A 15,116-nucleotide genomic window follows, 5' to 3' on the forward strand; every position below is an offset into this window, starting at 1 on the left:
ATGGTATTCATGCTTACACATACATGCAACATTTAAAACATAATTTTAAAAACATAATCAAAGTCAATACCTTCCCAAGGACATCCAGAGGTAGCTTGGAGTTGATTAGGACTGGTTTGACCTTCTCTCCTGACAGCAGGCCATTAACTGGAGCCAAACTTTCAAAAATCCCATCAAATTTTCCCTTTTCCTCAGGCTACAAAGGAAAACACACAAATTATCTGAAAGGCTTGATCTGTAAATGTTACACTACCTGAGAGTCTGTCTTTAGAGTTGACGGAAGAGCTCCTGCTCATTCACAGACTGGATAAATTACTGAGCTGCAACATAAGTGCCTAAGCAATATGCAGATGCCAGTAGCAATACTTCAGAGTTAAAACCATTTGATGTAGTAAGCATCATTTACAATGTAAAAATAAACTGTTTATCAATATGGCTCTGTGCATTTCTGTGTGTGTGTGTTTGTGTGTGTTTGTGTGTGTGTGTGTGTGTGTGTGTGTGTGTGCGTGAGGTCAAACACACCCTGACAGCCCAGTGTAATTCGCTGGAGAGTGAAGCTGTGCTGCTTAGAGACGGACTGCTGGTGTCCTTCTGAAATCAGACAAAGATGGCTTTCAAAGAACTGCCACGTTATCCATTCATTGGATTAAACACGCTTCCTCTCTCATTCCAGGCTTTTGTTAACACAATAACATAAACAAGTCAGACATGGTTTATTTACAAAATTAATGATGAATATGTATGATGAGCGAATGTGAAGAAATACATACAATGAAAAATGTCTGTTATGTGTTATACAAAGAATATGTAGATTTAAGTTATAAATGATGAAGTGATACTCACAAACTTGGGAGGAGGGACTGTGAGGTTGAGGCTGGACAGACTGACTTCCTGACCGCTCTGAGCACAGGCCACCAGCCGCAGTGCTACGTAAAACCCCTGAGAGAGAAAACAGAGTGTGTTACCCATTAACTTCCTCATTCGCTACCTGATAAAACTAACACAGATTGAGCCTCCAAAGTACATACAGCTCTTGTCAAACATGAAAAATAATTATTTTTTTTAACAAAAAAGAGACAAAAAAGAAGAAGTTATTGCATGTTATGTTTGCTTTCAATTTTATTTAATCTTAGCATGCTTGCATTCACTAATTTAGTGGCATATAATTTGGTTAACTTATGACATTTATGTAATAGTTCCTTTTTTAGTATGAATTAATAATAACAGTGTTACTGCATTGTTTATATTGAGTTCGGGATCCTCTCCTTTAGTAGCTCATTTCTTCCTCTTAGTGAGAATTACTGCCAACATAAGTATCCATTACTGCCTATGTAGTCATCAAGGGTCTGTATCTCATGACCCTTACTCTCTTGTTGTGCTTTGAATAGAGATATACACATTGCTGTACAGCACCAGTAGCAAAATAAACACTAAACACTGCAATTCTAGGTTTAAGTACAGAATAACATCTTACTATCTCACACATAAGCACCAAACATACTCTTTTGATTGAAAGTCCAAACATTGTAAATGTAATATTGTATCAGTTGCATATTCAAAACATCAACAAAAACTAAGTGATGTCACTGTTCCCCACCTGTTTGTCCAGAAAGCCTTTGCCATCAGGATCAGCTAAATCCCAGATCTGAAAAAACAACAATAACTTGAGGTCATTTTCAGGAATGTATTCGGTCAAATGTTATTTGAGGTATCTCTACCAATCATGTACAACCGTACTTGATCGTGAACTAAGGGTAGTTTGCGGAAAAAATATCATAGTTCATAGTAATATCACAGAATCCACTAGTGAGCTTTCCAGCCATTATATCTAATGACCTTTTAATACAGGGATTTCCACCGGTACCCCATTAGTGGCACAGACTGTTCATACTTGGACTCAATAGCGCATCTCTTGAGCGATCTTAAGAGGTCTTTTGACAGACAGTCCCCTGTCCAAACTGACAACACTTTAGAGGATCTGCAGAAAAAAATCCCCAAATTTAGGTGTCCTAATCTTGTTACCTCATACCCAAGCACACATGAGTCTGTAATCACTGCCAAAGGTGCTTCAACTGTGCACTGACTTAAGGGTCTGAATTTTATGTTAATAGGATATTTTGATTTTTTATTTTAATAAATGTGCAAAAATGTCGAAAATCATTTATTTGCGTCATCATTACGGGGTACTGAGTGTAAATTCATGAGCTGCTGTTTCGGCCTATTAGCCATAATGTCACTGTAGCCACTTTTACACTGCCAGTTCAAGGCGGGATTATTACGCCTCTGTTACGCCTTGTCTTTTATGTAAAATGCACAAAGGTGGAATGGTGTGGCAAAGTTGTTCTGCCTCTGAGCCGGCATCGGGGGTAGTAACAGAGGCGTAAGAGAGGTGTAAGAAAGGTGTAAGAGAGGCGAAGCAGCGTTAGTGTAATGGCAGGGTGGAACAGCGCCGTGTGTATGAGAAGCTCACGTTTTTTGTTTACATGGCACACATTTTTTGCTCTTAAAAACATGATGATACACAGGTTGAGTTTCAGACAGAAACATCTTCCACTTAAATTCAAAGTCTACTATTGTTTTCATTTCACAGCCAACAACACAGCTCAATGACTCAAGCTGCACATCAACTCTGTCATCCAAAGTCATGCACAGCAGTGACACAACAAACTCAATAACATCAGAAGGTAAACAGTGAAGACGAAAGGAGGCAGTCTGCTGCTCCTACCTGCCAACACAATCTGAAAATTTGCAGGTCTGCTATTATTATCAAGACACTGATTAAAATCTGACTAATCAATCCCACAACACCACTGAGAGTATCAGAAATTACAGATTGGCATAACTGCAGAACTGCTGTCCATACACAGAAAGGAAAATCCTTAAGTATAAAAACTACTTGATGCTAAAAAAACATGCATAGCCAACAGCATCCAAAACTGATGGGGAAATTGGGATGGGTGGCAACGCTTTTGACTATTTGAAAACCATGGCCACTTTACATAGTGACTGACCAGGTATTTTGCAGGGTTGGAAGAGTTTGACTGCCACTTACCAATCAAACTAATAGAAAAATACATTCCCTGTGGGTAGAATAGTAGTGACACATTTCTGCTGTTTAACTCAAGACTATCTCAGTGCAAGAGGAAATAGTTGCCTCCCTGATAACTTTTGAAAAAATCTATTATTTTTTACAGGCTCTTGAAACAAAGTAAACAAATTCCACATAATGAATACACATTAGGACATGCAGAATGTTTAACGGCAAGGCAATCCTTTGCTAAAGCAACTTAAAACTAAAACTCAAAACTAAAATTTTTTGCTACAGTTATGTTTTTTCAAAACTTGTAGGGCCCAATGGCAAGTAGGGCTTTACAATAAAAATGCTGTGTTATTATGACGATAAGAACATGTACAATAGACATTGTAAAACACTGCCTGTAATCAAATAATAATTTTAAAAAATATGTAGAGCTTAGCATCCAAACATTTGACCTGTCACACATGGACCATGTGTCCATACCATTTTGATAATCAGATTAAGTCCCAGTTAGCACTCAGCTGCCCTCAAATGTAATGGTGTCAATTTGGTAGAGACTGCTCAGTTACTTAACATGATGACTGACAAAGAAGTGAAAAACCAGGAGACTAGGTTTTGACCTTGTAGGAAAAACAACAACACTTCTGTACATAGGTACACGTACTGGCCCACAGCTTGAACAGGTTTACGCTATCACTAATTAAGTTAACAAATATGATTAGCAAACCTAGTCAGGTTAACTTCAACGTTCCCTAAAGAATTGATTTGTTTTTTGCCGCTTCGAGCAGCAAACCAAGCTTGACATATAATCAGCTTATAAAGTCGATATGACAGACTCTCAATCCAAGGACAATCCATAAATGCAGAAAGAATAATTATGATCAACATGCCGCAGCCAACTCTTGCATGTCAGAGACACACTTTTTCAACTATTTGAGAACTAACATTAGCACTTTAGATATACTACGTACAGAAAACAATGTAACTTCTCCTACTACCTACCTTTCCCAATGTTATGTCAGGGAGTCCAGACTTTTTTAAGAACAAGGCAGCTTCTGTTGGTCCCACTCTCCCTGTATTCCCAGGATCCACCTTGAATAAAACACACACAGCTTATATCACAGTCTGAGAACATTGATGCATATTTACTAATTTTCTTCTTAAACTTTGACTTTCATAATGAACTCTCTCTCTCAGACATCTGACATCTTTCATATGAGCTTTTTATATTGGTCCGGCATCTTACCTGTCTATAAAAGCTCTCATATACAGGGTTCCCACTTGACACCTGTGACAGAGAAAACATTATTGCATAATAAATCAACCCCATGCACTTCTCTCTAGTAGTGAGGGTCCTCCAGTTACCAGTACTGTTCAAATGTAAGCAATGTATTTTGATTTTCACTTATTCAACCAGCTGAACAATAACGTTACTGACTCAAATTTCTAGCTTAGCCAGTAACAGAGCTTACTCAAATACTCGTTTTACTCTAATTTCGGTTGATATCACATACCGTCTAATCTATACTGCTCACAATCAATAACAAAGGTATCACAAACCAACTGCATTGCCATATTATATGACTGTTGCGCAACCACTGCAGGCAAAAGACTATCGCTCCCCTGGGTGCTCATCAGCCTTAACGTTAACTTTGCCGACAGTAAACATTAAGATTAGTGAGTCGACTCACATCAGCATCATTAATCAAAACCTAGCCCAGGTTAGCTAAGGTTAGCTTACTGTTTAGCCTGCCTTCTAGCTTCACGAGCATGATATCGCCATTCTGACACTATTTGGCATGAAGGCTAGGTTAGCTAAGGTTTGCTAGCTTAAGGACTTAACGTTATCATAGTTTTTGAACGCTTTGTTACACATAATTTACGTGCGCAGCATAGCGTGTCCTCGACTTTGTATACCGTGCAGAGGGTGCATAACATCCTTACATTTGTAATAAGCAAGTAAACAGTGTATCATACCCTAGCTAAATTTGCTACACGGCTAGGTTGGCTAGTACCAGCTGAGGCTAACAAGCCCGCTATCTAACGGTACTGAAATAGGCCTGATTTGACTGCCATAATTCTAGCCGAAGCGAACCGAGCTCATGTTTTGCTCAAATAAACATAACAACGTATTGTCATGCATTACAAACACTGTGTCATGTTAAAAATATCTTAGCCTTCAGTTTTAGTGTGGAGTCGTAAATTGCTGCATCTTTACCTGGGTGAGAGATGTGAGAGCTGCCATCTTCCCTGTTGCTGAGGGAACGCACCCACCCTCCCTCTCCAAGGCAACACTCCCCTTAGCGGACAAACCAATGCCTCATCATCCGGGGACGGAACGTAGTCCAAACACCACTAAGATCTTCTTATTTTATGCTACCTACATTGACTGCAATATAATTAACTGTATCAAACTGAATTTTTTAAATGTAATTCATCCTTCTTCAAGTTCTTCAATTTCAATCATTAACAGCCAAATAATTAAATCTTAAATTGGTTTATCTTTCATTCAAATTTTCCAGTTCATACCAAAGTCTGTAGAATTACAAATCCTGACATATATGTAGAGTTTCAGAAATTGTGTTTGATTGAAAAATCAAATAAATACAGAATTATATATATATATTTTTGTAACAATCAAACAATTGAATTAATAAAGAATAATTTATCATAGTGATAATAGGAATAGTTGATAATAAAGGAAAGATAGTTGTTTGGAGGCATACAACACACAACATCATCAGTTATAACTAAACTGTTAGAGTGCCTGACAGTGGAAACAAACAAGGCATTCAGTAGTATGCATGGGTGCTTTTCATTCATTCATGATAAATAATCTACTTGTCTCACCCACTTTGTAAAAGCCATTTATTTTACACAATGCTGGAACAAAAGTTTTTCACAACTAATCAGCAAAATCTTAACTGGTGTTCTTAAGATTGTTCATATTTTATATAAACCCAAAAAGAAAACAAAACATTGACAAAATGGGTAAAACAACAGATAAACTGAGATCAGAGCAACACCACACTGGTGGTTCCATCATTCCTAACCCACTGCCATGCTATAAATAACTGTAACAATCTCATGCAACCAACAACCCCTAACAGCTAAGGAGCTGCCTTTGTCACAGTAAAGTGCCTTTTATCCCAAAGTATGTATACCCCCATTTACAATATGATACAAAATTTCCAGTCATGTCCAATTAAACACAATAAAGAGAAATAAAAGGAGAAAAAGCAAAGCACATGCTGAAAGCTGGAAAAAATATATTTTTGTTTTGTTGTAGCATCTAGCACTTATTCAAATTCTCTTTAGCCCAATTTGAAACAATAACTGATTTATTATAAATAACTACAACTACAATAATGATCATCAGTCCTAGAACACTTGTCAGTGAAATATCTGAAACACTATATCGTAAACTACAACACCATTTGTGACATTAAACGTGTTCAAGTCTTTAACAACCCATAAGGCATGAGGGAGCAATGGCTCAAACTCTTACAGCTTTAAGATGCATAGAGGATGTGATATGAGACAGACTGAACAGAAACAGACTGTCTGAAAGTAGGAAGTGGATTATGTTTGATTTTCCAGCTAAGGAAAAATTGAGACAGAAAACAACTTGTCCTTCAAATAAAAAAAATCAAATATTGACCTAACAAAGCATGCTATGTGGCACTTCATTATCAACCTTTAAATCTTAATCTTTAAAACTGTAAAAAAAATAAAACAACAAACCCCTCCACAGTGAAAGAGGATAATGACAGCTCAAGCTAAGTGATGCATCTGGGTGTCCCCTCTTCTCCCACAAATACAATACCACAGCACAAAAAATCCTGATAACTAGCAACTCATTCATGTATGTTCCAAATAAGTGCAACCTGCTAACAGTAGACAGATTTGATGTCTACAGATTTTGGAAGCCCATTTCTGCGCAAAAAAACCAACTACAACAATAATAATCACAATAAGTCCAAATAACATTTAAATGATAAAAATGATCTGATGTTTTTATCTCCAAGTCCAAATTATGAGATACTAAGACACGGTGAGTGAAAAGTATTATTTAAAATTTTGATTCAAATAGTTGTAATTCTGAGTTTTTATTTTAACAATTAAGAGTATATTTCACACTATTTTTCTGTTTCTAGCAGGACTGGGTGGCAAAATTTCAAATTACACCTACAACAATTTCAGTCACCTTCCAGGTTTCATTTTCCATGTTCAGAACCATAGAACCATGTCTGCATGGTTGATCTAAGTCCAAAACACCACCTGAAGAATACATTTGTGGTCTTTGGACTCATTTGGTTTCAGATACTTTGATTGTTTGGGATGTTTTTCCAAGGATAAAGAAGCAGAGGAAATTAAATGATCAGACCTAAACTTTAATATAAAGCAGTGCTAAATCTCAAACAGTGAAGTCAACAGTTCGCATCACATTTACAGGTAAATCCAACATGGAGGTCTTGCAGACACATGTTGGAAATTAGTTTTTATCATGTTTATATTCACTACAGAGACAGTCTGTAGTGCATAAACTGTATTTGTCAAGTCTAAGTTTAACATATGCTCTACAGGCAGCTGGTGAGCTGACTGCAGAGGAAACTCTATAAATGTTGGGACTGTGAAGGTGATGCAGACTGCTGGCATATTTTCTTGCATGACTCCTCTCACTCGGCACAAGCGGCAGCTGTAATGATGTAGCAGCAGTGAGGCACAGCTCAGTGTGAGCTCATATGATGATCGTAATAGCATGTCTTCGTCATCATCACCATCATCAGACCAAAGTCACATGGCATGAAAAAAAAAACGCTCTCTTCTTCTCCTTCATCCATCCCACGTTGACCTTGCACAGCGATGTCATCCCCTATGCGGCCATATGTTAAATGGTGATGTGTTTGGTGACGTGTTGTTACTCATCATCCCATGTTTGTTGTAGCAGGAAGTTAGCAGCCAGGTTCTCATTCTTCTCGCAGGCGAAGTAAGCCTGGATGACTAAGCCTTCAGGGAAGCCCAGTGCTTTTAACTGGAACACAACACATACACACATTTAGGATACAGGAATACATCAAGTTTTTTTTATTTAACAGATTTATCCAGTGGTCAGTGAACCCATCGCAAAGTTTTTGACACTTTGCGATGGCTTGACACTAGTCCTGCTTGCGTTGCTTTATATAGATCTGAAGTGGTCAACGGCTTCAACTGTCGCAACAAGCTTCTAGCCCTGTAAATCTATGTTAATCATATTTTCGGTTTTGCACTCGTGTGAGGTCATCCCATCATTAAAAAATATTGAATATTTCCTCACTTTGTAGCAGCTTGACTGACTGTTTGATGAATCCAACATCTTGCATAAGATAAAATAAATTCTATCATAGGTTTATTAAAACTGACTGTGAATTTTATACCATTTTGATCACAGCACATGCTGTGCAATTATCCAAACAGCAAGATAGTTCATTGGGGCTTAATACAGAAGTTGGTTACTGACCCTCTCAATGGCCTCCTTCTCCTGTGGGGTGACCTGGATGTAGTTGGTCTGCTGTGACCCTTGGGCCTCAGCCCCCTCCCCTCCTGTGTCTCCACCTCGTGGCTCATTCAGCATCTGCACAAAACGCTCCTGGTGCTGTGTGATTTGCTGAAAGTAATAAACACGAACAATATGAATACTATAGTACAGCTTATATACATATACATATATACATGTTTCCAGCCCCTGCTAAAATGACAGAGAAGAATTAATTGCAATTATGGATCAACCACCTTTCAAAACAGTGGTAGACTGACCTTCATGACGGTGTCTACAACTACAGTTTCTAGAAATGCCTTGTAAATAGTCACTTATAAGCAGCCTAACTTTATTCCCTGAAAGAAACCAAATCTAGCATGGTGGGCACGCTGGTGTGGTACCTGCAGCAGCTGCGGATTGTCTCTACCCAGCTGCTGCAGCAGGGCAGGGAGGAGGGCTGGGTTCTGCTGGATGATCTGTCTCATCTGCTGGAATTGCGGCTGGTTCCTGAGGAACTCCAGAGGGTTCCCTGTAGACACTGAGCCTCCACCAGCAGACGGAGTCTGGCTGCCAGACACTGGCACTGCTGGGAAAAGGATGGGCTGGTTACTATGGTTGTTGTTTCTTGTTATACGAGTGAATTTCCAGGAAGCCAGAGCAAATTCCAAAACATCTTGATAAGATACGATAAGATAACATAAGATAATGTTTGATGTTGTTGGTCTAAGAAAATAACATAATAATAATAAGTACACCTTAAATATAAAGCTTAAAGACAGCTAGCATACTCCACATGTTGATAAGGACTATGATGTGATGTATGATGTAGTGTCATAGTTAATGGATTGAAAATTATTTTGTTAGATTACAAGTTATGCCCCAGAGCAGCCATTTTTATTTGTCAATGGTGACTGATGAATTAAATCTAGACCAAAGTTCTCCAGATGAAAACAGTGGTAGGGTTACTGAATTTCTGAAAAGGTTCCTGTGAAGGAAACCAGCAACTAAACAACCCAAAAGTAAGCCTTAGTAAGAAAAACCTCACACAATAGCATAGATAGAAAATTATAAACCTGTGTTCTTACTATTAGAGGCTGTTGGGGGCTGCCGTGGTTGTTGTTGTTGTGTAGTGGTAGTAGTAGTAGGGGCAGGGGCGTTGGATGGCACACTTTGTCTAACTGGCTCCTGGGGTGGAAGATCACTGGCCTCTGCTGGAATACCCTGCAGTGCAGAAACATTAACTACATCCTCTAGAATACAGTGGCAGGCATGCACAAAATACAGCACACAGGCTTGTTAGGTCCTCACCATGAGTAGATACTCCACTGCTCGGTCTGGGTTGTTGTAACTGGCCCTGAGTGCAGAGACTACCTGCTCTCGCTCATAACCCATAGACATAATCTCTGATACCAGGTTCTCATAGGCTGGACCTGTCACTTCAGAAACAACAGAAAAGGTAGGACAGAGACAGGGGAGATCAATGGAAACTGGATGAAATAAATAAGTTGTTTTGCATTCTTACAGCACAGTGACGCAGTTGAATGACACATCATATGAACCAGTTAATTGGGCGGCTGTGGCTCAGTGGTAGAGTCGGTCATCTCTCAATCGAAAGGTTGGGGGTTTGATCCCTGACTGCTATGGTCACATGTGGAGGTTCCCTTGGGCAAGACACTGAACCCAAAATTGCTCCTGTTGGCATAGCCAGCAGATATGAATGGGCATAGATCTGATTGGAGATTGGTACTTAGTCTTTAGTGTGTGAATGAGTGTGAGTATGGGTAAATGTGACTAGCAGCTTGGAGTGGTCGGAAGACTAGAAAAGTGCTATATAAGTACAGTCCATTTACCATTTACAGTCCATATACTAAGGCTGTTTTCTTAAAAAAAAACTAAGACTGATCATGATGTATGTTTGTTCCAGTGTGGTTGTTTAAGGCAAAGAGGCGAGAAAAAAAACACAGATGTCTTACCCAGTATTGATGCAGCTTCTTCAAGAAGACCTAGTTCATCAACAAGGCTTTAAGAGAAATTGTGAAGAAAAAAAGAGTTAATTAACATTCCAAAAGGCAAACAACTACAGTAAGTGCTCATTTTAACAAAGAAACACGACAGGAAGTTTATCAAACTGAGGCTGTACTTGGCACAATCATGCTTTTAGCTATGCTAATGTAGCAATGCTTACATGTTGCTGATGTTCGGCAGATATAATGTTAACCATGCCCACCCTTAATTAAGCTATCTGATCCGCCTGTATTTGCTGATAAGACTTAAACAAATAGCATATGAGGCTGAGGGGGATGTCATCAGTTTTGAAGGCACTTGTTGGCGCACTCAAGTTCAAACCAAAATGTTAGACCAGCTGGTAAACAGCCATGCCACTAAAAATGATACACCAAAAAGTAACATATTTCTTGCACTGGTAACAGTCTTATCATTAGTCTTATTTGGATTTAATTATAACATTTAATTAAATAAAATGAAGTAATTATCATTAATTAATTGTTTTTTGATCATTAAAGATGGCAGACAACCAGATGATGAATTAAACTTTCAGAGTATATATATATAGGTTTCCTCTAACCTGGCAGCAGAGAGGGCTGCTGGAGTGGCAGATGGTTGATTCTCAGGGTCTTCCCTTGGCTTCTCTTCTGGCTGGGCAGCAGGGGTCGGGCAGTCAGCAGGGGCCGAGGCTTGGGGTACCTTAACAGCTTCAGCAGCTGGGACTGGGATGGCGTCTGGAGTAGAAGCTGAGGCCAAGGCTGGAGCTGATTCTGGGGCTGTGTTTGAGTCCAGAGCTGCTGTTTCCTTATCAGAGGCCTGTGGGGTGTTTTCTGGAACTGTGGAAGGGGCTTCAGAGGGAGGCACTGACTGTGGGGCAGGTGTGGGTGCAGATACTGTATGTGTCGGTGTGGAGGGCACTTGTGTTGGACTAGAGGATGGAGCTTGGCCTGAGACTATAGGTGGTGCTGGAGCTGCAGCTTGTAGAGGACTTGGCTGAGTGGCTGGTTTAGGCTAAAAAAGAAAATTGTAAACTTATCATTATTAGTGTGGTTATGATGACCAAACAGGTAGCAGCACTGCATTATCATTTCACTCAACTAAATCAGGCTTTTAAGAGTTTAAAGGGGACATATTTTTTATCAATTTTCTATTATTGTAACATGTTTTTGAATCATGTTGGTAAATTTTGTTTCAATTTAAAAATGGTAAACATATTTTAAGTTAATTATTTTTCAGAGCCTCTCCTTCCTTCTAAACAAACAAGCTGTTTTGCCATTCAAAGGTTAGATCTTAGCCACGATTGGCTGAGTATTTGGAGTGACTGCATAGCCGCACTGCACTGTCACTCCAAAGTTGTAGAAAACATGGCTGCTCCAGGATCGGTTATTCAGCCTTATGTGTACAAGCCAGAATCACCAGGAGGTATCAGAATGGTAAGTTGAAATCTTGACAATGACTTGACTACAAGCTAGCGCAAGAAGGCAGCCTGGGGTGAATGACAGTGAATGAAGATTGGTCGATTTCAGCGAAAGCCAGGTTCTACGTAGAAACCTGCAGCTGTTCTGAAAGGCCCATTTCAGAGGCAACCTTTTTAAAAATGTACCTCAGGAAAAACACGGAATTATACAGTTTTCACTTTTTCAGTGGGAACAATTAACACCCAAAAATGTGAAACCCATGCAAAATACGGGAATACCCATTCAAAAGATAATTTCCAATGTTATACTTCTGTATCAGTACAATTGTAACTTAAAAAAAGCTTCTTTCTTTCTTTCTTTCTTCATGTAAACATAAATAAATGTATCACCGCTGAGCTCAGAACAGGTTGCTTACCAGGAATGAGATGACCTCTTAGCTGCTTCAATACTTTTAATGTAAAATGTCGATGGAGGAAGTGTTGAGTATTGAGAAAAGCTTAACAGAAACCGTAACCAGATAAGTAAAATTGACCTTCAAATTATTACTGAATAAAAACAATATTTCTGTACAGAGCACCTGAGTGGTGAGTATGACATGTCTCTGATAATATCTTAAGAGGCACTAACCTTGGTAACCATGACCACCACAAAGTTTTTTTCGTCGATTTTGTACTCTTTCAGCTGGGTGTCATCATTCAAGATTTTGCCTGTGACATTCAAGGAAAAACAGGACATCAGAAAAGATTCATGGTGAATTTTTAGACTTTATAAGAATTTCTTTCCCTCTTTAAGTAGAACAGTCACAAGGTTACATACTGTTTAGAATTATATTAACTGTAATATACAATCAGTGCACATTGACAATAGATGTTGGGCACATCATCTGTTCTCACTGCTGCTTCACTGAGACTCTCAGATGTGTTCTAATACTATAAGTAAGTATTAAAGGATAAGGTGTTCTAAGATAGAAAATAATGGACAAAGTGGGGGGTCGCTATGTCATGTAGAGCGTTGTTAACCAAGCCATTCTATTCTGCCTGGGGACACCTGAAAGTGTCCGCCTTTGTTTAAATGAATATAATACGGTATTTCAATGTTGATTTTTCAGTAACTCTCAAAGTCATGCTTTGGCTCACCTGCATAGATGAGTTTTTGTCCAGCAGCTGGAAATCCATCTTTTCCTCTGTCCTCCTCTATTTTCTTCTTCAGTGCATCCACCTGACAGAAATCAACAGATGGATCATTGCTACTGCTGATAAAATAATTCAAACTGAAACAACTCAAATGTTTATGAGAATAATTACAGGACAGTTTAAGGTCCTTATATGTTAGGATATGTTTTATGGTTCAAAGATTGATGTTGTTCAGATAGTGATGCTATAGCTGTATGCTAGAGTAATTATTCTGTAAATGGAGAGATTATGTTGCTGCATCCATTCATGAGAAAGCACTGTCGAAATTGCTTATATTGTCATTTACATTACAGCTCTCTGGGGTTTAATCCCATAGCCATCCTTTCTATTGTCTGTCTTGTGAAGACAGAGAGAATGTTTAAAAAAGTTTCCCTGCCAACTGAGAGTGCAATGTGAACATAAAATGGTTTGTATTTGTATGTCATTAGTTGTCTCAAGCATTTAGACTAACTTTCTATGGAATTTTAAGCACTTTTCGTTTGTATTTTCTTTGTTTTTATTTCAGTAAAGACTACCATGTTTGCAGTTTGTTTACTATTAAGCAGTGAAATCTAAAACAAAAATAGCATAGTGAGTAACTGATACAAAACTTCCATATTTGGTGAAAAATACTGTTTAGTTACCAAGCAGAATTTATAAATGAATAAACTGATGTACAATATAAGAACAGACAAAAGGAGCAGTGATAGAAAGAAGGGATGTAGCTGTGATATATACATCGGTGTGTGACCAGCGTTTTTAGTTCATAAAAAAGCTGCCGTTGTAATAATGTTTTCCTTTCTATTTTTTAATGATGTTAATAATTGATGTTGTATGATTCAGGAAATATTATTTTGTTCTACCACCAAATACAAACTACTGATAGTAACTATGGCTAGAAACATTAATAAGCTTTGTTCTTTCCTGTAACAAATATGTACTAACAAGCCTTTCAATTACCACGTAAACAGATGGGAGGTTTAAAATATTGCATCGTCATTCGTGGTTTGAAACAAGTCAAACATTATCAAGCTCTACGAAAGTATAAGCAACATTTCCGGTCCGTGATTTCAATATAAGCCCTCCGACCAGTAGTACATATTTTTAACGTCCTGAGACAAGCAAAGTCAAGATGGCCAGTGGCACACAAAGTACATATTGTACTCATTTATTACGCGAATTACTCTTGCTACAATCCTGTACCAGATTATTTGGTGCGCTTTGAATTTCTTGCAATGGAATTCTAGGTGTTAAGCTTTTACATTGAAGAGAAACTTGCTCAATTCCGGTCTAACACAAGCTAACTCTAGCTACGTTACCTCACATGAACTCAGTTAATTACTGTATGATTCTGCGGAATTGCTAACTTGTCCGACCGCATATTTGTTACATTGATTTAGCGTTACTTTTACAACGACAAAATATCTATCCTATCTCCTTTGCAGAGTTAAGGAGTCTTTACCGCGGCCATGTCATAACATTAGCTATCATTCCCGTATGCTATGGTCTATATGCCAGCCCTCCCGGCCTGACCGTGTTTACTTCAGCCCCGCTAACTTCTACTCACCGTCAATTCTGGGTCTATTTCTATTTTGAACGTCTGCTGTTGGAGCGTCTTCAGTGTTATCGTCAGCATCTTTCGACGCAATGTCAGCGGCTGCTGGGGTCAAAAAATAGTGTGTTCACAGCAATTTCTTGACTGTAGCCCCTCTTTTTCGTCCAGTATCTATTTATCTGGGTCTAAATGTATGTGTGACTCAGCTGTCTCAGTAACGCGGAGCAGGCTGGGCAGGGAGGCCATCTAGTGCTGGAGGTGAGGCACAACATGGTGCCGCCTTCGAGGGCTGTCGGAAATGTCTCAACTACGAGCGGGCAAATTAATTAGCCACTAGAAGGTGCAATCTCTTCTTCATCGGGTTCAGCTAACCTGGACTATAATCTTTTAACCTTATAATTAAAATTTATAT

General features: G+C 38.7%; 2 protein-coding genes across 3 annotated transcripts in view; both read right to left on the reverse strand.

Moving 5' to 3' along the window:
- eps15l1a (epidermal growth factor receptor pathway substrate 15-like 1a) overlaps nt 1–5,292 on the reverse strand; it is a 37,037-nt gene extending 31,745 nt beyond the window's left edge. For both annotated transcript variants that reach the window (XM_069679698.1, XM_069679697.1), the window contains exons 1-7: nt 5,256–5,292; nt 4,284–4,325; nt 4,040–4,129; nt 1,598–1,645; nt 844–939; nt 523–591; nt 71–196 (exon numbers count right to left, since the gene is read on the reverse strand). In XM_069679698.1, coding sequence (XP_069535799.1) covers nt 71–196; nt 523–591; nt 844–939; nt 1,598–1,645; nt 4,040–4,129; nt 4,284–4,325; nt 5,256–5,282 — 498 coding nt within the window. In that variant the 5' untranslated portion in view covers nt 5,283–5,292. The remainder of the gene's footprint in view (nt 1–70; nt 197–522; nt 592–843; nt 940–1,597; nt 1,646–4,039; nt 4,130–4,283; nt 4,326–5,255) is intronic.
- A 2,118-nt stretch (nt 5,293–7,410) lies between these two features.
- rad23ab (RAD23 homolog A, nucleotide excision repair protein b) lies at nt 7,411–14,872 on the reverse strand. Its single transcript, XM_069679705.1, has 10 exons — nt 14,717–14,872; nt 13,114–13,195; nt 12,605–12,684; nt 11,140–11,570; nt 10,529–10,575; nt 9,864–9,991; nt 9,641–9,776; nt 8,957–9,141; nt 8,538–8,684; nt 7,411–8,072 (listed from the first exon to the last, which is right to left on the reverse strand). Exons 1-10 carry the CDS (start codon nt 14,783–14,785, stop codon nt 7,959–7,961), a joined length of 1,419 nt encoding a protein of 472 aa, XP_069535806.1. The 5' UTR covers nt 14,786–14,872; the 3' UTR covers nt 7,411–7,958.
- Nucleotides 14,873–15,116: the final 244 nt, after the last annotated feature.

The sequence above is a fragment of the Semicossyphus pulcher genome, unplaced genomic scaffold (genome assembly GCF_022749685.1).
Source record: "Semicossyphus pulcher isolate SPU_LCO1_2020_fin unplaced genomic scaffold, fSemPul1.0.p SCAF_4, whole genome shotgun sequence".
In the NCBI taxonomy this organism is placed as follows: Eukaryota; Metazoa; Chordata; class Actinopteri; order Labriformes; family Labridae; genus Semicossyphus; species Semicossyphus pulcher.

Excerpts from the sequence above, each read along its gene's own strand:
- rad23ab (XM_069679705.1), bottom strand. The coding sequence starts at position 14,785 with ATGCTGACGATAACACTGAAGACGCTCCAACAGCAGACGTTCAAAATA. Across the intron at positions 10,576-11,139 it reads GCAGCCCTCTCTGCTGCCAG|CCTTGTTGATGAACTAGGTC; the intron begins GTTAGAGGAAAC and ends TTTCTCTTAAAG. Across the intron at positions 9,992-10,528 it reads AGAAGCTGCATCAATACTGG|TGACAGGTCCAGCCTATGAG; the intron begins GTAAGACATCTG and ends TTGTTTCTGAAG.